Consider the following 26,922-nt stretch of genomic DNA (forward strand, 5'->3'; position numbering starts at 1 on the left):
CTGCTTTGATAAGGTGTTGAACACATTACAAGTGAGTGATATAAGCCAGCCAACCTGACCAGGAACACTTACTACAGCGAGATTTTACTTGGCTTTGATGTGAGTTAGAAAACACTTTTTTTCTTCAGAAATAATAACAAAAAATAAACAAACCAAAAAACTCTTCTGTATGATTAAACTTTCAGAGAAAAAAAGAAACAAGTCAATACACATCTCCTGTTTTGAAGAGGTGTGGCAAGGGTTATTCCCTGGCAAGGAAAACTGTATATATAAGTGGAAAAGCACAAACTTTGTATATCAAATTTTCACATGAAGAAAGCGGTGAGCACAGAAGGACTCACCAAAGCAGACAGCCAATACACCCCTTCCATCCTGGCACAGCAGTATTTCTCAAAAGTAGCAAACATTTTGGGTATTTACGTTTGGAAAATCCACCTGCTAAAGCTATGTGTTTGCATTTTGATTAAAACCTCATTTTTACCCACATGACTCAGGTTTCAAAAAAGGTCTGTAGGCTGACAGATACAGGAATGTTTCTTGGTGTGATCTGGGTCAAATTGTTGGGAAGGTATTTCTTTTGTTCACACAATCTTAACAGAACATATACTTAAACACTGAAACCCAACCAAACAAACAAAATGCAAAAAAATCCAACAGGAAGGTTCCTCACTGCTTATTACACATCAGTAACTTGGGAAATCTCACAGGATGAGCAGCATTTTTAAGAGATGCATTCTCCCAGAAAACATCCTTTGAAAAATAGCCTTCTTTCCTTTTTTCATCATATGCGTTGCGGCAAATGAGGAAAGCCGCTCAAGGTGGTGCCAGTATGCAAAGACAAAACTGCCCTGGGAAATAACTGTTCAGCCCGTGTTCACCAGCACAGCACTGACTCAGAAATCACTGAGCTTCCCTTCCCCCAGAGGCTCGTATTGACCAAGACATTAAAAGCCAATAGAGGTCCTCTCGAGCTAATTAGATTAATTAGTATGTGCCAAAATAATTTCCTAAAATGGTGGGTAGATCCTTCTCTCAAATAAGCCCGAATGGAGCTGGAAGGACATGATTCACAGCCTCAGCTCTCCTTGATCCTTACCCTGGAGGTCTGGGTCCAGGGGAGCAGCTGGTGACCTGGATTTGGCAAACGGCGTTCATGAAAGGAGAGAAATTCCTGCCCCAAATGCCTCCCCCCGGCTCCTCCAAGCACGTACACCAAACACCAGAGACGTTAATTTTAGCATCGTCAGATAGTTGTCATCTCTTCGTAAAGAATAAAAGGCACATTACTTTCAAACACTGACATGCTTTTTTTTTTTCTTTTTTTTTAAATGGAGTGGAAAGCTAGTGCACATCACAGATTAGATACATGACAGGGCGGGAAGCAGTGATAAGAAGAGACGTATTGGAGAGTGGTAAGGAGAGATATGAAGCCTTTCCTTGTGATGGCCTCTTCCTGCTACAAAAGCATCCTCTGTGAAGCCACTGTCAGCCCTTGACTTTGCACTTGCAGCTGCGGGTGAGACGTACCCAGCAGAAAAAAAAATAAATAAAAGTGATGTACTCTACAGAGATCACTGGGAAGTTAATCACAGAAATTAATTTCAAAGACTAAGCTCGATCTGCTTTGAGGTGCCAGGTTATTATCGCTAATATCATCACCTGGTCTTTTGTTGGCTCTAAACTGCCAACGAGATCAAATAGACTTGAAAGAAAGATCCCAAGAACAGGAACACGGAGCAAAGCGCCTACCCAGCTTTACATTCAGTTACTGAAGCAGAAAATGAGCTGGAAACTAACTTGATGCTCTGCCCTTTAGCAGGTGGAAGTCAGCAAGGCAGGTGGGGACAAGAAAAGCTGAGTTCACTGCATTCATAAGGGGCTGCTTTCAAATTAAATTTCCTCTTTACCTGGCATCAGGAGGCTTTGCCCTGGGTATGGAGCAGAGAAAAAGAACTTCTACGTGGGCAGGGTTAGCAGCACCCAGCAGTTTTTCCTGTTTTCCTGCTGTTGTATTTAAAAGTCCTGGATTATATAGATGTAGAGAGAATAAAAGCTCTATCTCCTAACAAAATAAAGCCATGCTCCATCCCCACCCTAAGCAGCTAAAACATGATGGCTTCAAGTTAGGAGTCACCAATGCATGGACCATGTCGTGATAGGATATTGGGCGATGTTTTTAAACTAGGAAAGGGTGGATTTAGATTAGATATAAGGAAGATTTTTTTTTTACACTGAGGGTGGTGAAAAATTGCCCAGAGAGGTGATGGAGGCTCCATCCCTGGAGACATCCCAGGTCAGGTTGGACGGGGCTCTGAGCAACCTGATCCAGTGGAAGATGACCCTGCTCACTGCAGGAGGTTGGACTAAATGGCCTTTAAAGGTCCCTTCCAACTCAAACCATTCCATGGTTCTACCACTCTGTGACCATGGTTTTATGACACTGGTCAGACCAGATCAGTGGAAGAGCATCCACCCCTGTTAGAGACTGCTTGAAAAATGAGAGGTAACAGGGTAAAGAGAAATGAGAGTACTTCTTGCAGTGCAGGTGGGATAAAAAGTGGGTCTTGCTTATTAATCCCGCTTCAGAACAGCAATCCCACCAGAAAAGCTTTCCATTAAAATATTTATCGACCAAAATTAGAAAGAGAAAGAAGTTTTATTTCTCATGATGACACAGCTGGGCATATAGCTGTGTAAGTAGGAATGCAAATTTGTGGTGGAGGGAGTGCATGGTAACTTATACTGAGAAATACAATAATCCATGCTCCCTGAGCATTGGTCTTCATCGGTTTTATTGCCATTTGCTCCAGCCTAAGGTTTACAAACCAACCCAGTACACAAATGCACAGGGAACCACACAAGCTGATGGTGATTAATGAGCCACTGGATAAATCACCACAGAAAATGAGCGTGATGGTATGTGAAGCTGCTGCCACAAGAGGCAAGCTCCAGTTAAGCTTTGTGCGAGAGGTAGATGAGAGAGATAACAGGAAATCAAGACCGGAGACTGAAGATTTACCCTTTCAAATCTCAAGAGGCCGAAAAACATCAAGGCCTGATCATGTGGACTTCTTAAACTGCAGCTCACCTGGGCAATGGCAAGGAAAGAGATTTGTGCTCTTGAGGAAAATCAGATCATTGCAGCATTTTTTTTTGATGACTCCTCCATGTGATTCCAGCCTCCCTGTGGAAGCTAAGCATGGAACGGCTGAAAATGGGCAACCTCAAGCACAGGCTGGGTGATGAGTGGATTGCAAGCAGCCGTGAGGAAAAGACTTTGGGCCTCTGGTGGTGGAAAAGCTGGACAAAAGCCAACGATGCGTGCTGGTAGCCCAGGAGGCCAATTCCAGCCTGGGCCGCGTGAGAAGCCGCGTAGCCAGCAGGTCGAGAGAGGTGACTCTGCCCCTCTGCTCTGCTCTGCTGAGACCTCACCTGCAGGGCTGTGTCCAGCTCGGGAGCCCCCAGCACAAGAAGGACACGGAGCTGTTGGAGCGGGTCCACAGGAGGCCACAAAGAGGATCAGGGGGCTGGAGCCCCTCTCCTGTGAGGACAGGCTGAGAGAGTCGGGGCTGCTCAGCCTGGAGAAGAGAAGGCTCCGGGGAGACCTCACAGCGGCCTTTGAGTCCCTGAAGGGGCTCCAGGGAAGATAAGGAGGGACCCTTTATCAGGGAGCATAGTGACAAGACAAAAGGTAATGGTTTCAAACTGAACAAGGCTAGATTTAGATGACATACGAGGGAAAAATTCTTCACTGTGAGGGTGGTGAGTCCCTGGCACAGGTTGCCCAGAGGTGCTGTGGATGTCCCCCTCCCTGGAAGCGTTCAAGGCCAGGTTGGACGGGGCTTGGAGCAACTTGGTGTGGTGGGAGGTGTCCCACTACTGCGACTGGAACCAAATGATCTTTAAGGTCCCTTCCAACCCAAAATATTCTATGAAGAAGGACCAGAATCTCCTGTCAGGTTGAATGAAAGTGGACAACACGTACTCCAGGATGGCCCAATACTGATTACTATGGGGAGGAGGGTGGGATCAGTGATACAACACATACACCCAGGTTGGACACGTGCCTTAAGAAAGCAGCAACACTTAATTTGACTCCAACTCCTTCACCAAACCTGAATAGAAACTAACCACCCCTATGCACGCACACCAGAAAATGCAATTTAGGGAGTAATTAAAACTGAGCCTGACAACAGGATTTCATGTACCAGTGCCCACAGCTCCAGGAGAAAATTGGAAGGAAATAAGAGAAAATCCACAGAATTCATTAAGTGACCAAAAAAAGCCCCTTGCAGTAGGAAGCACACGGTGCTCCATTGATTTACTGACAAAAAGGTGATGTTTAGATCAATCTCATCACCTCTACAGCAGGAGGGGCAGAAATTTCATCAGCAAGTTTGCTTCAGGAAAGCAAATATTCAATGGCAACAAATTGAAAACACACACACACTGGTCCGATCGAGCCAGACATGATGCCCAGGTGAAAAACCAGCATCACAGAAGTCCTGGACCCCAACACTCCCCACTCTTCTGGGTCCCTGGGCTGGAAATATTTGTGTGGGCAGAGTCTCAGTCCAACCATCAGGGTTTTAAGCTTTGTTTAAGTGCAATGCATATGGAATCCAGCCCTTCTAGCTCATCTCTGTACTCAAACACTAGGAGATCTCCACAGCTTCTCCTAGGGCTTTCCCAAAAATTAAAATACATGCGAATTCAGAAAATCCAGCCCGCGTTATGGCAGGAATTTGGGGGATGTGCAGCACAGACATGATGACCAAAGTTGACCGCACAGCTAGGAATTTACACACATCAAACTACACACATGGATTTCCCATTGCACCTTCTTGGCCACCCAGTTCTGAAAGCTTTAATCAAATCTTCATAATTTTTCATATTACACTCAGAGATGGTGAGCCTTTGCTCATATCATACAGGTACAAATAAAATTCTAATTAAGTCATTATCTTTGCCAGCTCGGACTGCTAACAACCTGCTGCAAGCAGTTTACAAAGAAGCAAAGTGCACTGCGTTATTAAAAGCCATTAATCCACAACAGTTAGGTCCTCTGACTACCTTGCTGAATGCAAATTATTTAGGAAAAAAGCCTCAAACATCTGTATTTGTCATGAGAAAAGGAGATGAACATCCAATTTCCTTGCAGTAAAATAAATATTTACTTTATGTATTATCCTGCTGTTTAAGCCATGTCTTTTTGTCTTCTTGCAAGATACTACTTTTTCACCTGATGTCCTCCTAGATAGCTGCAAGGATTGATTTAATGCCTCACAGCATGAGCCCACAGTTACTGTAAGGACAGACACATGTTCACAGCATTATCCCTCGCTCTGGGAAACCTGTCATCAAACAAACGTTCCAAAAACTCAGTTCAGATGCAAGAAAACCGATAACGTAGGTGCTGCCAGAGAACACAGAGCGTGTTCGTTAGCTCAGTTCACCATCATGGGCTTTTGCCCTTGGGAAAATGAGAGGGGGACCACGCCGCCTTCCCAGCACAGCACGAGGACTTACTTGAAATAAGTAACTCTTAAATGTATCTCAATCCTCGTCTTGCTACTATTTATGTAGTGGAAGCAAAGTCAAAATCCAGTTTTGCTCAGCTCCATGATGACTTTTCTACCTGCCCAGCATCTCCCCTCCCCTGGGGACACACTCGCCCAGCAACAAGGGCTCCTCACCCAGTACAAGACCTGCATCTTTGGTCCCATCTTTATGGCCCATCCTCAACACAAGATCCAGAAGCTGCTTAACTCTCCAAAATGTTTTGTTAAAGTCAGTCTGGATCCCATCTCTTGCACTTTGGTGAGCCCTTCCTGCTGGAAAAATTTGGGCCGCACTTACCGGTTTGTCTCACACATCCCCTGGTAGGCTTCAATCGCGTCCTCCTGATCAACGTGCTTGTCACTGTTGGGCCAGCTGGCATTGGTCGTGACACTGTCCTAAATACAACATGCAAAACACAGCAGCATGACACCCTGAACATCTCCTCCTCTCTTTCAAAGTCCCTGATAAGGAACAACACCCAACCACCTTTAAGTGAGCTTTTTCAGGGCATCCATCAGGTTAGAGAGCTGCAACGAATTAACACACAGCAGCAGCAGAGATCAGGAGATGGAAGGAGGATGCAGTGACCCTGGGAGGGAGATAAGTGGGGGGGGAGGTGGTCTGAATTACAAAACAGACAAAAACCTTGAGGAATGTTAAGGCAGTGAATTTAAAAGCCCAAGTGAGAGTTTTCAAAAAACATACTTTTCCATCACGACAGGTTCTAAACAAAAAAAACCTCAAACAACTGTGATGGGACAGGCTCTCTTCTTGCCTACGTGCCAGTAAAAACACATTATGGCTGCACGAGCCTCAAGTGAGCAGCACCTCCTCCAGAAACAATCTTCCCCCATCTTGTTCCCTTGCAGAATAAGCCAGCTGACATAAAGCATCACGGGGAAAATCTCAGAGCACCACAACTTGGTGCAAGGCTGAAGAAGTTATTCCTCAGTGTGGGCTGGCTAGACCTCACCAGGTATGGGGTCAAGCACCTCACAGCAGTGCAGACCACCACCCACGGGACATACAGTCCTGCCCAAAATGATGTGATGGACTTTATCTTATCCACAGGCAGAACCTCCTATAACCTGCCCGCACCATCCTGCCACCCAGAGCCTACCAAAGCAGAAATGGCATCGCTCGGAGAAGCAGTGAATGTTCAGCAACAGAACAGGGGAAGGAAAACAAAATCCATTATGCTCTCAATTACCATGTTTTTCCCCGTCTCTTTCTGCTGGGCTGCCTTCATAATCTGCGACCTCAGGATGAGCACCTCTTCCTTGCGCACTTCCAACTCCTCGTTGGCCGATTTCAGCTGATTAAAAATCCTGAATATCATTGGAGGAGTTGTTCTGGGTTGCTCGGTCTGCAATAGCCTTCCTCAGCTCATTAAGTTCATTTTTCAGCTTCTTGTTCTCCGACTCCAGCTCTTGCCTCTGGAAAACACCAAGCCATTAACCAGTTCAGATAAACTGTCTTGTAGTGCCACCACCCTTTTCTGAGATGCCTCTAAGGTAACTCAGTTACCAGTGATCATGGACAAATGATCAAATCATGCCGGGATCTGGATTTTGTTGACAGTCCAGCCATGGGTGTTTGAGGAAAGATTTTTGTGGTAGTCAGTAACCTGTTGTTATTTAGTAACACTGCAGGGTGATACTTTTTTTAAAATTTATTTGTTGGCAATATTTTTAAACACAAAAGCAAGCTGTTAGGAAAGCCAAACACATTTGTTTCTTCTCCAGCCCTTCTCCTTTTCAATCAACAAATCAGCACAAAACCCACAACGTTTAGCTCACCTTTCATATTCATTAGATAAGCTGGGAAATGCCAATTTACATGAACCTTCATCATGGCAGACGCCTCGTCAAGGTGAGCTACGGCTGTGTGAATTCCCACTACAGCTCCTTTTCGCATCCATTTTGCAATTCCCTCCACCTCGGTCAGTGCAATGCTGGCAGCTGGAGGATTTTCTCGCCCTGACGTCTTGTCAGCTGTTGGCATCTGACAGGCAAGGGCAATACTGTACACGCTTGACACCAACTGCTTCACCTGAATAACGATGCATGAGCATCACTGTGTTCGCCGAGACAAGTGAAGGGCTTATTTGCTTTTGCATGACAGTAGAAGATGGAAGAATACAACTCCAGTAGCTAAGACAGCCTTTATTTCAACATTTCACCACAAAGCAAGGTGGTAACACTACCTTTGGCAGCTCTTCACCCAAAAATCCTCTTGGAGCATCCCTGCTGGGTCAAGAGCAGTTTTGCTCCTGAGGATGGATCAGTCCTTGCAGATGGGGAGGGAACACAACCCCGAGGCCCTCCTCGAATGCCAAATGCCAACCCACCTTCTCTTTGCACCGGATCCTCCATCATCAGCTGCTCCATGGCAGCACCCACAGAATCACAGAACGTTAGGGGTTGGAAGGGACCTCAAAAGATCATCATCATCATCATCACGATCTTCTGAGGTCCCTTCCAACTCCTAATGTTCTGTGATTCTGTGATCATCTAGTCCAACCCCCTGCCAGAGCAGAATCACCTGCAGTAGGTCACACAGGCAGGGTCTGAAAGTCTCCAGAGAAGGAGCTCCAGCACCCTCACAGGAAAGAAGTTTCTCCTCATGCTGAGGTGCAACCTCCTGTGCTCCAGCTTGCACCCACTGACCCTTGTCCTGTCATTGAAAAGAGCCTGGCTCCGTCCTCCCGACACTCCCCCTTGACATATTTATAAACCTGAATGAGGTCACCCCTCAGGCTCCTCTTCTCCAAGCTGCAGAGCCCCACCTCCTTCAGCCTTTCCTCCCCAGGGAGATGTCCCATCCCTCCATCATCCCTCGGGCTGCGCTGGACTCTCTCCAGCAGTTCCCTGTCTCTCTGGAGCTGAGGGGCCCAGAACTGGACCCAAGATTCCAGATGTGGCCTCACCAGGGCAGAGCAGAGGGGCAGGAGGACCTCACCCAGAACTGCTCCCTCCTGTCCCTGTGCACCCAGGTCTCTGGGACAACATCGAAACCCATCGGGAACATCATCCGAACACCACATGGCAAAACCAGAGATGTCTGCAAGCTTGCTGACAAAAGCCTGGTATCTGACTGATGTGGGGTCAGCTCTTTCCTAGGGATCGACCCCCCCATCCACGTGGATTCTCTGGTGTCTAACACAGGACGAGCTCTTTCCCACTGAGATCCAGGTGCTTCTCTCTTCCTGACTCTTGCATGATCCTTCTCATCACGGGGTACCTGCTTTGTTATCAGCTTTGGCTGAGGCGAGCTAACAAATCCAAAAACGGCTGGGGAGGTGGGGAGGCGGGAGCAATTTATACAGTTTATACAGTGTGTAGCTAGCACAGCTGTGTAAACCTCGTTTCCATAGGAAACGGGTGTTATAATTATAAATCCTTGCAAATTATAAATAGCACGCCTTATCACAGCAGAGGTGTGAACAGAATAGCTGATCTGGCATCTGGGCAGCCAACATGCTCCCAGCTGAGCCACCGCCATCAGTAACAGAGCATATGCAGGTACTTTGTGCCATCTGTCCTTTAAAAAAAAATAATAATAAAACCCCCTAAAAAATGCATTAGATACAGCAATTCATCCACATCCACATTAACCACAGCTCAGCAGAGGGAGCGTGTGAGACATCAGCCTTTCTATAATCGGTTTTGAAACCAAGAGTTTGGGAAGTGTGTGTGCAGTGGGAAAATCAATACCAAACTGGATTTAACTCTTCTGGCTGCACGGCTAAAGCATCACCTCGCTTTCCATGATTTTCTGATCTTGCTCAGAGACAGGTGAAGGGTAAAAAGAAAGTGATTAAGTGCTTCTCTACCCAAATGGCTCTTCCCTGTTTTTTGTTATTTTCTGGATAAGACCCTCGCTTTTCTTTTTTTTTTTCCCCTTCCTTTTTTCTCCCTCCTCTTTTTGTTTTCTCCTCTTTTCTTTCTGCTTCTCTTTTTTCTTTTTTTCTCCTTCTCTCTCTGTTTTTGGTTTGCTTGGTGGTGTTTTATTTTTGCTTCGTTTTTGGTATTTTTTTTAATCAGCCATCCTGGTAACCCCTGGGACTGATTGTATCAAGCTGTACTCTGGTTAGAAACAAAGGCAAGCAGATCAGTAAAGGAAAAGATAGCTAACAACCCTTCTCCAACAGCCTATGCCCCAGACATCTTTCAGAGTTTACTTTTCAATTCATTCCCCACTCCTTTTTTTTTGTGGATTTCATGGAGCAACTTTAAAGTATCTGTGGGCGCGGGATAGATGTCTGCTGTCCCCTGCCTGCAGACCCTTTTTGCACCAGCATCAGTGGTGGAAGAGCAGGAGCTAAAATAAAATGCTTGGAAAGTGGAAAGGGAGATTTCTACTTGCAGCGTGGGAAAGGCTTTTTCTTCAGCACAGTCCAATAGCGCTGATTTATTTGACAAGTTATATAGTCAGAACATCCTGAACTTGAACTCACACTTGTCCCAACACATACAGCACCATGGAGGTGCAAAGCAGGAACCCAACAGCGAAAGAAATAGCCTCAGCTCTTTAAAAAGGGGCTTATATAGCAGTGCTGGGTGAAGTATGATCCTCTGCAAATCAGAGGTTAGCACTGCCATGCCAGGAATTTGCCCTCTCTTCTATTTCTGGTACTTGATAGGAAAAGAAAATAAAATCCTCTAGAAGCTCATTTTATGATGAGCTTCCAAGCCTAAAGGATGAAGCAAGCATCCCAGCTATGCGAAGAGTAAGAAAGCAAATTACGCATCGTGCTCATGCTAGGAACACAAAGTCTGGGCAAGGACCCCTTGGTGCTTTCATTCCCACTCCTGCTTTCCCACCCTGAAAAATCAAGCCAGGAAAAACATCTTTCACTGAGGAACTTTTTGTTGTACAGGTGTAACTCAGGGACACACACTCCTTCAGGAGAACAAGTGAGGAGTTTCACATCCCTCTAGCCCTGCATCATGGCTAACCAAACACCCTGCTCGGTGTATTTTGGGACAGCACCTACGGAAAACTCCATTTATTCATTACAAAAACCACAGAATTTATGTGTGCTGTAAATACACTGGTGCTAGCTCTAGCTTCTCACATTTATTCGCAGCGTTACAAAACTAACCAACCAATCTTTATCCAGCTGAACTTCCTTCCACCAAAATCTGCACCAAGAACAGGCTCCCCAGCAAAACCTGATCCCAGAGGCCATGTGGGTGCTGTGACAATACAGGACCATTAAATCAAGACAGAGCAGGACGACAGCAAACACATATGAAGTGGCAGACCCAAGCCCTCACGACCATTTCTTGACAACCACAGCTTGGTCCTGCTCAAGGGGCCAAAAATATCTTGAATGGAACCCAAAAAGGAGCCCAAAAGCAGTGAAGATTTGGGTCACAAAGTACTGAAAAATACCTAGAAATATCCTTAACCCCCAAGAAAACCTGCTCTTATAACCACATTTATTATGTTTACCCAAACAGGTATTTGTATGCATTACTTGAAAATAATGCATAAACTTATGTTTACATTTTTATTTCATTTATGTATTTTTATTCATATTTATTGAAACCAAACCCTGGTTCATTCATGACCTTACCCAAGCACCTGTTCTGTGTCTAATGCAAGACTCCTACACCACAATGAGGTTTTCAGCTACATCAGAAAGTTTCCACACCTCAAGTCAAAATTCATATTCATTTCAGGGAAGTACACTGGTTTCTGAAAAGACATTGCAGACACCTTTCTAAAAGCTTTTGAAACCTTTTCTTAAGTGGCTATGGAGTCTCTATTTCCAAAAAATAATGCAGCACTTGTGCATCAAAGCCAACATTCTTTCCTTTTCCAGCAGCTGGTACCTCACAGAGCATCCACAGGAAGGGTTTGCTGCGTGTAAGCTCTTAAACACCTTGACCCAAGATAAAGACTTTTTTAAGCTGGCAAAAAGGAAAAATTAATCTAATTACAGAAGGTTCTCGAAGGAGGCAGAGGCAGCATAAATATTTGAGGTACAAATTAGCAGAGGAAATAGAAGAGAGGAAGAGTTTTGTTATAGCTATAGAAGCAGCTACCACAGGGGAAGGAGGGAAAAGCAGCACTCGGAATCAGCAGAAAGTCACTGTCTCATTGCAGATGGAAAACTCTGCAGTGTCCAGTATTCACAAACTGGGAAAACACCAGCGAGTTGTATTTGTTTCTCTTTTTTAGTGGTTCCTCTCAGGCCAACCCACCCACAGGGAACACAAGACCCTTTCCTTTCAGGCTAGGGGTTGCCTCTCACTGTGGCATCTGAAGCCATCGCTCCCGGCTTTTCACAGGGACCTCAGCTCCTCCCAGGCTGACAGTCACCCAACACGCTGGTACCCAAAATACCGTGTGCTACAGCTCAGGTCTGTGCTGCATTAAAGCAAGCCCATAGATCTGGTTGTTACTTGTTGCAACATATGTAGGACTACGTATGTTAGCACATTAGGAATCCAGAAAGTAAGAGAATCTAAAATTAGCATTTCCATTCTGAACTTCCGGGGTAAAAACTTGAAGAAAACACAATTTGTGTGCTCGCACAGCAGTAAGAACTCCAGAAGGCAGCAGTTCTCATCTGCTGGGTCTTCCCCTTCCAAACTGCAACTTCACGTTGCTTTACAAGGTCAAGAAACTTGAAGCTTACATAGCTGTGTTTAACCAACTGGAAGACACTGGGGCAATGATCTTAAAGCTCCTGCCACACTTCTACTCCAATGGGTTGTGCAGAGTCACTAATGAAACTCGGCAGGGCTTCCCTCCATCACAAACGGGCTGGTGAGTGCAACTCAAATATCGTGCATAGGGACTGAAACCTGGATGGACTGAACGCCAGAAAAAGGTACTGCTAGAGGTATTCTCTCAGGGAGGGCTGATCAGACAGCTTTTCCATCTCTAACTTCTGGGGTTTTGTGCATCATTCTGATGAGATGATGATCCTTATACGCTCCTTCCAACTCAAGATATTCTATGACAGCAAAAAGTAGGTACTGCTACTGTCACATGGTTTTGTGTGATGTTTTCCTGGCTAATGCGTGTTTCTCCATATTTCTCAGGTTTATTGCAATATATGTTAAAGTGACAGGGAGAGAAGAAGCATTTGAAATGTACGTCTGGAGAAAAAAAACAAACCCACAACAGAAAACCCAAACAAAACACTTCTTACAAAGCTTATCCCAGATGGATGAGCAGCACATAAGAACTGGCCTAAGTGACAAGAGCAGGGGTATTTGGGTACAGATAAAGAAGGAGGACAACCCACACAAGCCACGACAGGAGCCTATCAGGTTTCAGTCACTCTGTACATTGTAGGGAGAAAATGATGGAGACAGAACTGTGAGGATTTAGAGCTTAGGTGTAAGATGAATTGCAGAGTAGGGCAATAGCTGGGAAGACATAGGATGACTGTGGTCAGTCAGCTCTTTTTCTTTTACTGGAATCCATGCAGCAGATATATTTGGTTTGGACCTGAGTGGCAGCTTGGGAATGCAAAGAAAGTGGACAAATAGCTGACACGGAGCCTGGAATAAGAAATACATTGGGTTTCACCTGGAAAAATTCACACCTCCTGCAGAAAAAATGCCAAGACCTGCAGTATCATGTCAAAGAAAACTCAAGAAAGTCCCAGTAGGAATATTTAGAGTGGAAAAAGCATCCTTCGCCATGAGTGAGCTTGCTACCACCGTGCATGACTCAGAAACAGGCAGACCAGCTCAGAACAGATGTTGCCTGAGAGACATCTGTGAGCTCACCTCAGGCCCAGCAGCTGACTGGAGAGCTACAGCTTCCCAACTGCTATCTCAAACACAGCCTATTGCGGAAAATTTTGGGTTATTAGCAGGTTCAGACAGTTTGTGTGGGCTGTTAGAGCCATGCAACAGGTTACAGCACTGAGCAGGAGCTCCTCACTCACCTTCAGACTGTTGTATGCAAAATCTTCATGGTCTGAAGGCACTTCAGTCTTCATTTCAGCTACCTATGCGGATGAAAGAGATAAATCTGTGTTTAAGAGCTGCCAGAGGAACTGGCACGTGGCACAGGATGGCTAGGCGTGGCTCCATCAACAGCGAGTTCTTCCAGCCACTCAACCATAATAATGTTATTAATATTCATTAGCTGGAGCGGCAGCAACATGTAGCAGGTTAAGGGCTGCTTTAGAAGAAAATGGGTGAATCTCTAATTAATATCCTAACAACTGTGGCTCACCGCAGCTTTCAAACAATGACAGTCACGAGGGGAACAATCTCCAACACAGCATTTGGGAGGCAGGTTTTAATCTGCCTCTACAGCAAGGAAGACAGGTTGGGGAAGTTTTCCACTTTGTTTATTTCCTACACACTGCCAGGGGTGATCTGTAAGAGTATCCCGCAAAGCAAGTAAATAATCACCGTTTACAGTTTTGTTGAGTCTCTTCCCGCATTTGTCAGACAACGCAGATTTCACATTGGAGGCAAATAAACTAAATAGTTCCCAAGCAAAGCAACGACAGCCCCAGATACTTAAATAATTAAACAAAGAGCGATGGCATTTGCTCAGTAGAGCATTTTTACTGCTTTGTGACACCCGGCACACAGCACTGATGTTTCATGGCATGGATCTTCTCTCACAGTCTGTTCTCTAAGCAAGTCACAAAGCCTCAGTTAGAGGCTTTTCAGATTCCACTTGCAAGTCAGGATTGACTCTCAAGTTATCACCGGGCTGCCAGTAATCTAGAGTTTTTAATTTATTTTTTTTAAATTACTTCCAAGAAAACCACCCAAACTGTAGGAAGATATTTTTTTCATATGGAAGAAAGGATATCTGTAAATACAGAAAATCTGTATAAATGGAAGGACTATTCCTTTCCTGCAGTACAGAGAAGAGGAAGAACGCATTCTTCTAACAGTTATCTTGCCATTTCTTATTTACTGTACTGTTTTCTATACGATCATTACTGGGGAGGGAAAAACCCACAAAAACAAACCAAAAACCACAGAGATTACAACAATACCACACTGAGGACACAAGCCTGACTGACAAGTCTGCCATGAGCTTCTCCGTTTATGTCACACACTGCTGGCTGAGAGGAAGCCAGGACTACTAAGAAGCGCTTGAATAACCCAAATCAACCAAAAATCACGTGGAGACGAGGGACACTAGGGTCTTTGTCTTCACAGCTCCTGAGCACTGACACGCCTCTAGGTTTGGTACAGCCAAAAGGTGTTATCTGTGTCTGTAAGCATCACGCCCATCTGCAATCCCTCAAACACATTCCCCTTCTTTGTTCTGATCTCTGCTAACAAAACTCTGTTCACACTTCACATTTTTCAAGAGGAGGAAACTGGACCAGTGCAGGCAGAATACAATGCTCCAGAACTGATTCTACGTCTCGTTGCTTTCAAGATACCTAAAATACTGTCCTAATCTGTTATAACCAGCTTATAAAAAAAAAAAAAAAAGAAAATCAGTTCTCCTGTCTAATTGTCCTTAGCTGCAAAAGAAGTTTCTCTCTGTTTCCCTGATGGATCTGCTGCCTTGCAACTAGAACTTGTCACTCTCAAGCCTCAGTTCCTACACTGTGTGTCCTCAGGCAGGCATGGAAAGTCAGTTACCAACATGATATATCAGTATCACTGAAGAGACATCTCTGACCTGGGATTTCTTGCTCTGTTGCTCCTTTTTGTCCAGCTGGGTTTGTAACTTCTTCCTCTCCTGCTCGAGATCTCTCACTCGCTTCTGCAGCTTTAGGAAGAGGGTCATATCCATGGCAGCCTTCTCCAACTCGACCTCCTTTAGAAGAACAGGAGAGTGGGGAAAAAAAAAAAAGATCAGGAGAGTGGAAAATAAATGAGAAGACCTCAGTCAAGTTTAATAATCATGCACAGTGGCAGGTACGTCCTGATTGTACATTAGTACCCACCCTGGCCACAGCCAGTAACAGGAGCATCCTCAAGGAAGGCATGTACTTTAAGAGTCCAAACCCATACTTTAGGCACCTATTTTTAATGTCAGTATGAACTTGACTCGTTTTAATAAATCACCGAATGCTTAACAGCCCAATAGACAAGTGGGGTGATTGGGGCCACAGCTAAGAACATTAAAATATTCTACTAAAAGTCCTTTGTAGCCAAGTACTTATTAGTTGCTTTTTTAACTGGCTTCATCTGGAATACTTTGCATTAGAGCTTGGCCAATACTAATTACTTCCACTTTAGCAAATGCTCTCAGAACAGTTCTGAAATACTAAAGCAACATAAAACAGTGGCTAGCAAAGGGAAGTTGGAGTTTCTGCATGGTACATGGGACACAAAATATGGTCCTGCCAGTGGGGTGCCAGATTCCTCATCCATACCTCGTGTCACAGAGGTGGAGCTTAAAAAGCAGACTATTCTTGCAAACAAAAGCAAAAATCACGCTCCCTTTTTCCATGCAGTTCATGATAGCCAGGGAATAATTTATGCTGCTCTTTTCTGCAAGAAGAGACTGTCAAATGCAGGGGCTGTGCTGGACAGCAAAGCAGCTGTGACGATGCACTGGAATGGAAAAGCTCAGGGCAAGGGGGTGATGAGCTTGGGTATCCCAGTCACTGCCATCGGCGCTGGGAATAATTACACGTAACAACGCTGACTGTGCTGATGTCTCTTCATCACTCCTCAAACTGGTACGGCCAAAACCACAAGACTTTCTTATTTTCAGAGGCCTATTGAAGTCTGAGCCTACAAATGAAAGAGCATTTGCTACAGCACCACAAGCCTGGAACCCCTCTCACGCAATTAATACGGTATTTCTGCAGCAAGAAATCAGTTCAATCCCTCACTCTTCAAAGCCCAGCTGCATTCCTCCTATGTGGAGCCCACGTCAATCACCCCTGCGGAGCAGCGCTCTCCTCCTCCCCCCGAGCCTGCCTGATTTACTGCACCTCCACTTGCTGTACGACATCCTCAGTGTCTCCGATTTCAGAGGTTGATATGGACGGATAATTGGAATCGGACTCCAAACTGCTCTGGTTGGATGGGTTCCTCCTGTGCCCTGGTGCCTGCTGCAAAGGAACGATGCAGATACATAGTATGTTCAGCATTTAAGGAAGGATTCCTCACAAAGCATTGTTTGTTAGAGCAAATATGCATCTATATACTAAGGTTACTTTTACAAAAGGCTTGACTGTCACCATACAGTGAATTCCAACTTCTGGTTCTTATGTCCTACCACAACATTCATAATAACACAGGGGAATAGTTTAAAATAAAATGTGAAGTGATGTAGAAGCTCAATTTAAACATTCTGCATGAGCAGAAGGCTTTTCATAATACCAGATGCCTGTAAAGTGTGAACATGAAAATCTGAGCTCAAGATCATGCTGCTCACAGCAACCTCTGAGGCTCCCTTTAAAAGCTCAAACTTCCACCTAATCCAGCATCACTTTATTATCGAACTTTCAGCAGTTCCTCTAACACTTCAGCAAAGCTGAACCTAACAACCTTGGCTTTTGAAATTCTGCAGCTATGCTGCTGGGGGCTTTTTGTGTTTTGTTTTCACGTTGGTTTGTTTGTTTGTTTGTTGACGATTTTTCGTTTTGTCATTTTGTTTTGTTTTTAACCCAACACCTACACTTGGCCAACACCAAAGCAAAGAGCAAAGGCAGAAGCACGAACCAGCTTTTGCTGAGATTCACAGGTATCTCTCAGTAGTTCACTGAGAAGCATGAGAGATCAGGCTCCTTTTCCAGGCACACGCATGGTTCTCCTTCAGTGTACAAGTTCAATCTTAGAAACATCAAGCACAAACTGCTCAATGTCTGTTCCATGAAGTATTTGGAGGATGAGTGAGCCACGTTACCCAGCCGCCAACACCAACTCCACGACACAACACAAGAGGGATCACGTTGGTTTTGTTACCTTTACAACAGTCATTTCATCACGCAAGTTGTCGTATCTCTGCTCCAGTCTTGAATACTCTTTTACCAGATTCTGATAACGAGATCTCTCTTCTTCCAGCTCTTTCTTCATCTGGATATTTTCCTCAACTGTGTTTCGTGCGAACTCATCTTTAAAATTAGGGTGGGGGGGAGGGGAAAAAAGGAGGTGATATTCATCTACAGAATGAAATTCTTGTAAATATGTGCAATAGCACTGAGTAATTAACAAAATGCTCTGTGCCAAGAATCTCTGAAATACATGTAAGCATTCTCTGCTATTTAGGGACCAATATAATCTAGATTTGTCTCCTCACCACTTGGAACACCTTGAGCTCTTCTGCTTGGACAGCACAGCCCCCTGCCATCCGAGTTAAAGAAAAATTGCCAGCACCTACATATTACCAGATCTGTTACACTATTACAGGTAACTCAGCTGTGCCAGCTCCAGCTCCCACAGACCAGCCATAAACCCCCTTAAGAGAATACCAGCACGGTACAGAAATACGTTTGTGTTTATGAAGCGCCTTCGGTACTCGCTGCACTTAAAGACTTCTCTGCTTGCTTCCCACCACCACATTTGGTACTTGAACAAATCACTTGCAGCGTCTCTTTCCCACGTCATCATCAACCATTTACCACGGTAGGATTGTGGGGGTTGGAAGTATTTTATATTCAAATATATACATTTTTTTCTTTAAAAAAAAATGCCTTTGAGACACAAATCTGTTCCCAAAAGCACTCTCTAAGAGATGAGGAAGTATTTGCAGTTAAAGTTTCTTTTTTAACATGTGATTTTCATTCTTTTATTTTGCATCAGGCTGAGAGCAAGAGGTACTTCACAAGCACCATGAAGCAATGATAGATACATCCACAGAAAGATACATGACACTTTCGGTAAATCCTGCAACAAAAATCAAACCTGAAACAGATGCTAAAAAAATAAAAGAGCTCAATACATATAGCGTGGTTTCTTTTGTGGCTTGCAATTTTCCCAGACTGCTCTGCCTATGGTACATCTCATCATCTAGTTCTCTGCTTTAAAAAAAACTCAAGAGACTCCTTGCACATTAGAGAAATCCTTTGTCACAGCTCAATATTGTTAACTGTGCTGTTCCTTGGATCCTTTTTCATCAATTCTGGGATGCTGTTGTTCTCTACTCTCCACCCTGAGCACCACCTGCAGCAAATGCTCCAACCTAACTGAACCAGAAAGCCCTTTCTGGTACTTTATTCCATATTTCTCCAGTTAAAGCAGGCTCTGTCCTGCCATGCACCAGCAGGTAGCAGCACGAACGGGACTCCCTGCACAACAAAACAGTGACAAAAGCCACCAGGAAAGGGCTGCGGGAAGGTTAGCACTTTCCAAGGTAGGAAGAAGCACGCAGGAAAAACAACTTTCAGGGGAGAACAGTTAAGCTCCTCATTTAGTGGAGGCATTACAATGCTGTATGCAATTTTTCTTACCTTCAGATTGACATAGGATCCTGGTGTTAAGTTCGTCTTTTTCCTGCTTCAGGAGAGCATTTTCTTCCTCCAAGTCAGATATGCGCTACAAAACGAGGCAAAGAATTACTGCCTGCTGCAGGTCAGAGCCTCTGCAGAGGGATTACATTTCCCCCGGCTGGAGACAGGGAGCTTTGTTTGGGTTTTCTTTGCTGTTTAAAAGATTTACCCCCTTGTGCTCTTCCAGCTACTCTGCACACATCACGAGCTGAAGCGCAGGAGAACTGCACCGCAACAACAGAGACTAACTTTTGTTTTCCTGAGTACATTTCTCCCTTAAATAAGTATCTTCAGCAGAATCTTACAAAATACTGAGCAGCTGGACTTGGCAACCGTGACCTGCAGGAGTGACACTCCCCACGAGTGACCAGGTCATCCCATCAGAGGTGTATTTCCACATCTCAGTGGGCTTCATCGCTATCTTCAAGTCACAGCGCTGACTGCGGTTGGGGAAAAAATAAAATAAAGCTGCTGCTTTTGTCACAAGCAATGTGGCACTAAAAGTGGACACGGTGAATGTGGACACTAACACTGAACAGTTAAGGCTTTTTTAACTTAGTGTGTACTTCCCGTAATAAGATTATAGTCACTCTAATGCTCCACACAGCTGCAGAACCAATAGTACAGTGATGCATGGTGTGTAACACAGCCTTTGGTAACGTAACAGAAGCATATATAGCAATTAACAGCAACGACTGTCTAGCAAAAATTAATAAAATTAAATTGTGCAAAATAGTTGTCTGACTTTTTTTTTAACTACCTCTTTACTAAAAACAAAGGGAATCGAGGCCACTTGTCCAACAAGGCTGGACTGATGCTGATAACAACCCAACCCGTAATTTTTTTCATCCCCAGCAATTCTGATGCATTCAACATCTTTACCTCAAAACACAAAAACATCACATTACCAAGTGAAATATGCTGCTATGGCTAAGCAAGACGATTCTGCTCCTGTCAGGTAAGAGAACAAACCGACACATCATCCCAGTGTAACATCCCTCCCTGTGCCTGCTCCACCAGCCCCTCCAGCCAGGGCTTAGGAAACAGCTACACAAAGAATCCCAAGATGGCAAACAACACTGTACACACCAAAACACAAGCTTTTGGTGTCCAATAATAATAATTTTGCTGCCACCGCTAGATAAAATTTACAGGCAGCCCAGCTGGCTGGCATCTCTACCACAGACTTCAGTCTTCCATGCAGGCACGCTCAAACCAAGGTATTTTATCAAATACTGCACGTGCCAGGTACACTAATCCTCACTACACGTATGGCGAGGATAAAAGCAGAATAATTGTTCTACTGTATGTCACGACTGAAGCACCCACATCCCGTGCACAGAACTGGAAGATCACACTACCCTTCTCTCTCCGATTCATTCATTTGCTCCAGCTGCCTGCATGAGACTGCAGTCTCCTGCATCTTTATATATAGTAGGAAAGCTGGAGTCTGGAGAGAGAAAGCGAAGAAATTGCAGTTTAAGGTGCGCAGAGCTAATGGTGTTTTGAATGCTCTGAATTGAGCCACGATTTTAATATTCTACACCCAAAACCAATCGCATGCCTTCACCACCACATCAAATTAACAGCACAGCAGACGTGCAGCCATTAGAACTGCACTAGTGTCCTCAAATCAGGAAGAACTCTTAAAAAATTGGAGAAGAGCTGCAAGAGTGATAGAAGGGAAGGCAAACGTGCTGCAATGGGACAGCAAGGAACTCGACTCATCCCATCTGGGACAAGACTAAAGGCACTGGGATTATTTTACTAGTGCTCTTTAACAGCTGCTCATAATGAACTCCTCTGCCCGGACAACAAAACTATGATGGCTGGAAAATAAAATCAGACAAAAACTTGGGACTATTTTCAACTGTGCTGGAGGGATATTTTGGAACTGAAAGACTTGGTAGAATCTATAACAACTACTCCCAAGTTTAAAAATTTCTAATCCAGATTGGGTATAGATATATTTAAGATGCAATCTTAAGTGATTGAATTTGTTTATCAAATTCCTGTTTCTGCATGGAACAGAAACAAGCTGGAATTCAATATTTGTGTTTAACAGAAACCCAGTGAGAATGAAACCAGTCCATTAAGCACAGGTAGAGGCAAGCAGAGCAGGTTACACAGTGGCTAAGCAGCGCAGAACCCATCCCTGGCACCTACATCACCACTTTCTGTACCGCTTGCCCATCTTTCTGCGGGGAACAGATCTTTGAAGGTGCTTCAGAAGGAACAGCACCTGCTTTGAAGGATTTCTATGGAAGATGCTGAGCAGTGAACACTCGTGATGGCTCATTTCGGTGTTACACTGAACAACCCACTCATGAGATCTGTCGCCAGCACTCCCCTACACTTGTGAGAAAAGCACGATGGCATTTATGACTTTCCTAATAAAATTCCTTGCCCGGCTTTGAATCACCCAACCTCACTAAGTGAGATGATTACAGCTGAAAGCCCTAGGAAGAGCTGTTGGTACTCACCAAAATCTGCTGATATAAACTTTACCACAAAATGAAATAACAGTAACTATTCAGAAATAAAGGAGTTGGTGAAAAAAGCTAAAAAGGAAGAGATTAAAGGGCTTTCTGAGTCACAAAATCATAACTAACATGGATTTGCAGAAGCTGCAATAAAAAAAATTAAATTAAAAAAAGAAAAGGCCAGCTCAAGTTGACAAAATTAAGGCTGTCATCTCAGTCTCACTCAGAGGTATGTGATGCCTTGGGGTATCACCTCCAGAGCGAAGGCGTCCTACCACAACCACGGCCATGGTGTAATCTTGGTATTGAAGATGAAGAGCACTTCTCATCTGAATTCATTTTACGACACTTCTCACGCTTTTGGCAGTTATTAGAACTACTCAAAAATCTTGCAGAAAGTGTTTTTGGCTAAACAAATGCTTCCAGGAAGGAAACAGGTCTCTGCCTTTCCACCGACAAGGACCCGAAGGCAGTAATTGCAAGCTTATGCCACAAATGGGAGCCTGCACTGTGTAGTAGAAATGCTATGTTTTTTAATTAAACTATTTATTGTCACGGTCAAGTGCATAGTATTTGCTTTGCTGTAGGCATTTCTACGACAAGGGAAGGCTTTTGCTTTGTTTTCATGCTTTTTGAAAGCATTTCTTTGGTCGTGAAATCAACCTCTCTTCTGAGTGCTCGAAGGGGATTTGCAATCAGGAACAAAGAGAAGGAGTCTCTCCTCAGCTGCATCACCTTCAAAATAAAGCACCCTTTCAGGCTCTAAAAGCCTGTGCTGCAGCCAGCTAATGAACTGCGCCCTCTGCCAAAAAGGATCTTCTAATTTGGTGCTGGAGAAAAGAAAATCATCGATTCCAAAAGTCCCTGTGAGGGTGCAATCGCAACACACGCGCAAAGAGAGCGGAGTAACTGCTTGGCTGGACCAAGAGCTGTCAGAGACAAGACAACGCTTGCGTAGCATGACTGCCTGTGTGAGAAACACATCCCAAACTGCATTTCAGCTGCGCTGGTGGTTCAGATTGAGTTATTCTGACCGCACAGTCCCCACAGGTCCTCACCCAAAACCATTATCCAAGGGTTCATCCACAGCAGGAGGTTGGTCAGGGCAGGTCTGCTGAGTGAAATGCTCTGTCGCTATTCCACAATGATAAAAATGCACGTAATTCCAGACTTTTTTTTTTTTTTTTTAATTCTCCAAAAGCAACCTACCTTCAGGTTGTCACACAGAGAGCGCTATTCTAGAGTAACTGCTGCAAACCAGCTTTTTCTGGTTATTAAGCACCCTTATTTCCAGATGTATCTGTGTTTGGGGAGTTTCTTTGTGGTTGGCAACCACAAAAGGCATCAAGATGGAGCATCCTCCTAACATCATGCAGTTGCTGCTCCCACTGGGAGTCTCCCTGCGATCCACTTCACAGGCAAATTCTAAGGGCATTCAGTGACAAAAACTAAAAAAATAGACTTAATTTCTATTCTTTAAGTACTTCTGCTTTAGACTTGTGAAGGGCGAGCTTTCACCAGCATGACCACTAACATGGGACATGACAAACAGACTTACCTTTTTCAGCAGGTCTTTCTCTTTACTGTAGGTGTCTTCCACAACCTTCCTCTCACCATGAGCTTTCTCAAGCTCCAGCCGGAGGTGCTCCATCTCTTCTCGCAAGCTGACAAGCTGGTTGCCATCACCCCGGTGGCTTTGCTGATACTGGACCAGCTCCCGCTTCAGCTTTTCCACCTCGGAGGAGTGGGCAGACGTGAGCACAGAGAGCTGCTCGTTCAGAAGTTTGTACTCCTTGTTCTGCAGCCAACATCCCAAAAAGAAGGAAAAAAGTCCATCAGCAAGATCCATGCACTGACACACTACAAAAGTAACAGTTAGAAATCCTTGGGCATGGTGGGTAAAGTGCTCAAAAACTGAAAACAATTTCAAAACTCTGACAGAAGCTCAATTACATTTTGGTAACAATTATACAAGTACTTAAATTGACATTACACTCGACACAAATGCAAACGATGCTTGGTAGCACTGGCAACCAGAAGAAGGAAAAATACACTTTTATTACAGCTTCCAAAGAGTGCTGCTTAATACAACTGGTTTGCAATTTTTCTGTGTGCCTGTAATACAGGGTTTGCAGTTTATCCTTTTGTTCCTGACCCCCATGCCCGCAGGAACCTGGAGTGACAACACACTGTAGCATAATTGCTGCCTCGAGCACAAAGAGCTCCCTAAAACCCAGCTTTCGGTCATGTGTCAGCTCAACTGCCTTTTCATTTCTTCAGATTTTCTCTTTTGTAGCACTTAGCAATGATTTGCTCCCAAGCTTTAAGACCTGAAACTTCAGCAGCCTCGTTTGATTTTTGTGGTTCAAATCACAGTTAGTGGGAACTATGCTGTGACTAATAAAATATCATTATTATTGGCCAGCCCCAGAGACAACAGTGAAATCACAACAGCCCAAGAGCTACAGATAGCAAGACTAAGTAGCTTTGCTAATATTAGGTGGATAATCATGAGAGCAAAAGAATCGTTTTGAAATTTAAACTGCAGTCTGTATTTTTTAAAGTTCCCTTTTTGAAAGCTTTCACTTTTAAAGATTGGGGCTCACTGTACAACAGATCCAAAAGGCTTTCCTTTCTTAACAGGACTTTGGTGGGTGTTTCACTTATGTATCAGAAATACGAGCTCTGGTCTTTCCTGGAAAAGATTTGACAGGAGGTTGTTGTCCTGGTAATCGGCAACTCGGCCTTTTGCTGCTTCTCAGAGCTTTAGTCAACAGCAGAGTCACATCAGCTCATGAGAAATTGCTCCTTTCACCCAGAAGTTTTTAGCTGATGTGGAGGTTCAGAAAAGCTCGAGATGAAAAAGCTAGAAAACATTAATGTATCATCTTTAAAAAGAGAAGTCCTCATATACATTTTTGACTGGTCAGGATAAGCCACAAAGATGCAAAGTCACACATCCTGAGATGCAACTTCTTGCCCTAAGATGTTCACCAGAGTCAAGTAAGCAAGGAAAAACAAAAAAGCTGCGAAAAAGCATGATCTATCTATGTCAGAGGCTCCCATTAGCTCCACTACAAGTACGTTTTCCCTGAACTTTATAACCTGAAAGAGAAAAAAACACACCCACAAAAGTAGAGAATTTCCTTTTCTAGGTCTACAGAGGTTCTTCCAGACCAGACAGGCCCCTGCACAATTCATGGTGAGCGACTGGATACTGAAATCTCCATCTACACTTCAGATTAGACTCTTTTAAACTCCCAACGCAGATTGTAGGACCGTCTCTTTCACCATCGCTCTGACTACCCTTCTGGCCCCTCTCGAGGTGACCTCCCAAAACACCCTCTCTCACCGCGGTCTCAGTGCTCCGAAGCAAGGCCCAGTCACACCTCAGATGGAAAACCAAGTAAACAAGGGACTTCCAACACCTTTTCCTTTGCTCCTTTGGAATGAATTACTAGCAAACGCCAAAACTCGGTGTTCGCGTGGCGTTAAATGGATTAATGTTTCCGCGTGACCAAAGTCATTTCCAGAAAGACCCATCTGGAGAGAAAACCTTTGCAGAGAACAGCAGTGACCACCCTGGTTCACAAACTTACCTCCCCCAGCCCCTGCTGGTTCTCCAACACACAGCGTTTTATGGCTCTGTATCCCAGGGTTTATCATTTCACATACCAGACAACCACAATTTCAATCCAGATACAAGATAAATGCACAGGAATGCTTTTTTTTTTTTTTAAAATTATCCTTCTTTTTTGTTATTAGCTACTAGAGAGCATTTACTCCCATGAAACAGCTGCTCGCTGCTGCAGTGAGAGATTGCTCAACACACCCCGTTAAACCTCAGCTTGGCTTTATTTTAAATCATTACCCAGCCCAGCAGAGCTGGGACAGTCCTGGTTTCAACCCAAGGTCTGTGAACCAATCTCAAGTTTATTTTGCCACCAACGGCAGAGACAACAACTTCATCACGCCTGTCACCCAAACTACTTTTATTCACAATAAATGTTCACGGAGCTACTGGTGCCTGCAGAGACAGAGTAAGGAGCTCGCTGGGACTCTAAATATTAGCTGCAGGAACACATAACACTGCATTAGGTAACAGCCTTAACAGCATCTCAGGCAGCTATAACACGCACATTTAAAAAAAACTCTCTTGACTGAAAAGAATTTGGGAAAAAGAGGCAATTGGTCCAATGTGGATAGAGGAAAGTGGCCCAGTGAGGATATTTTGCAGCAAAACAGTTTTAAACCTTCCTTCCATGCGCAAAAAAAAAATCCCTCACCTGATTTAGAAACCGAATTAAATAGGCCCACCGATGGATGCTAGAGCGCGTGAGCTGGGGATGACATGTAAGAGTAGGTTGTCCCGTTTTCAAAGAAAGATTTTCTGTTCCTCAGGGGCACACAGAGTATTGCAGGTCTCTATTCATGCACGAGAGAAAGTATCAAAAATACATTTTTTTCCATGGCTAGTGAGAAACTGATACAACTGCAGCTCCCCTAGTTACCTGTCATTTATTCTTTTTTTTCTTTTTTCTTTAAAAAGCTAACTGGTATTCTGGAAGATCGTGTTTATAGATTAGCAAGGACTGAAATCGAGACATTTCACGGAAAACACGATGCAACAAACTCGCTGCTGCCTGAAAAAAAAAAAATTAAAATCCAGTGCACTGAAAGGAAAAACTGCTGGAACAGTGCTCTTGGGCACTTCCAAAGCATCCCAGGCAAACATGTCAGTCCTGAAACAACGGTTAAAATTACCTCACTGGACAGACTACCACGAGCAACACAGAGCAGCAATTCTTTCCTGCAAAAGCTAAACAGCGTCAAAGCGACTCCTTCAGCAGAGTCTGTGCAGACAGCAAGGGACATGAAGATGAGCTCCAGCCCGTTATTTCCGCCTGCTTAAAAGCTCTCCATGTCTCCTTCCCCAGCAGCAGACTCTTCCGCTGCTTGTATCATCCACAACAGGAAACCCAACATTAACCAAAGACTGTTTAATCTCTATTGTTCCACCCACGCACTTCTCCTAGCAGTAGACGGCAAGGAATTGGGGGAAAAAAACAAACAAACCACCAATGACAAAACAAACACAAAAAACCTAAAAAAATAAATTAATACTGCTGCTCAGAAGCCAAGTCCAGCAGCTCAGCAGACCTAAGGCAGATGTTCACGCTCACTGCACAAGTCCAGCTCAACTATATGGATCTGAAATTACTCGTCCTCATTAATTCCACCAAATACCTTCTAGAGGAAGAGTCACATCAAACAGGTTTCTGATACACATAAATATATAGAAAACCCCACACCTAAGTTTTCCCTTTCCCAAGCTACAGTCTGTCTGAAAAATCTAAATATGCAGGCAGGCACTTTACAATTAAATGCAGCGGTTTAAAAGCCAGACGCTGCTGCGGTGCACCCTTTGCAGCCAATTAATACCGCAACGAACGCGGCCAGCAGTAATGCAAATCC

General features: G+C 44.2%; 1 protein-coding gene across 1 annotated transcript in view; it reads right to left on the minus strand.

Moving 5' to 3' along the window:
- LOC104280038 (unconventional myosin-Vb-like) overlaps positions 1-26,922 on the minus strand; it is a gene marked incomplete at both ends in the record, with an annotated part of 71,241 nt that overhangs the window by 8,219 nt on the left and 36,100 nt on the right. The window contains 9 exon segments of the mRNA XM_009877566.1: positions 5,860-5,957; positions 6,773-6,887; positions 6,889-6,998; positions 13,481-13,543; positions 15,199-15,336; positions 16,466-16,585; positions 17,442-17,590; positions 18,926-19,010; positions 23,006-23,245. Coding sequence (XP_009875868.1) covers positions 5,860-5,957; positions 6,773-6,887; positions 6,889-6,998; positions 13,481-13,543; positions 15,199-15,336; positions 16,466-16,585; positions 17,442-17,590; positions 18,926-19,010; positions 23,006-23,245 — 1,118 coding nt within the window.

This window comes from Apaloderma vittatum, unplaced genomic scaffold, assembly GCF_000703405.1.
Source record: "Apaloderma vittatum isolate BGI_N311 unplaced genomic scaffold, ASM70340v1 scaffold5461, whole genome shotgun sequence".
Classification (NCBI taxonomy): domain Eukaryota; kingdom Metazoa; phylum Chordata; class Aves; order Trogoniformes; family Trogonidae; genus Apaloderma; species Apaloderma vittatum.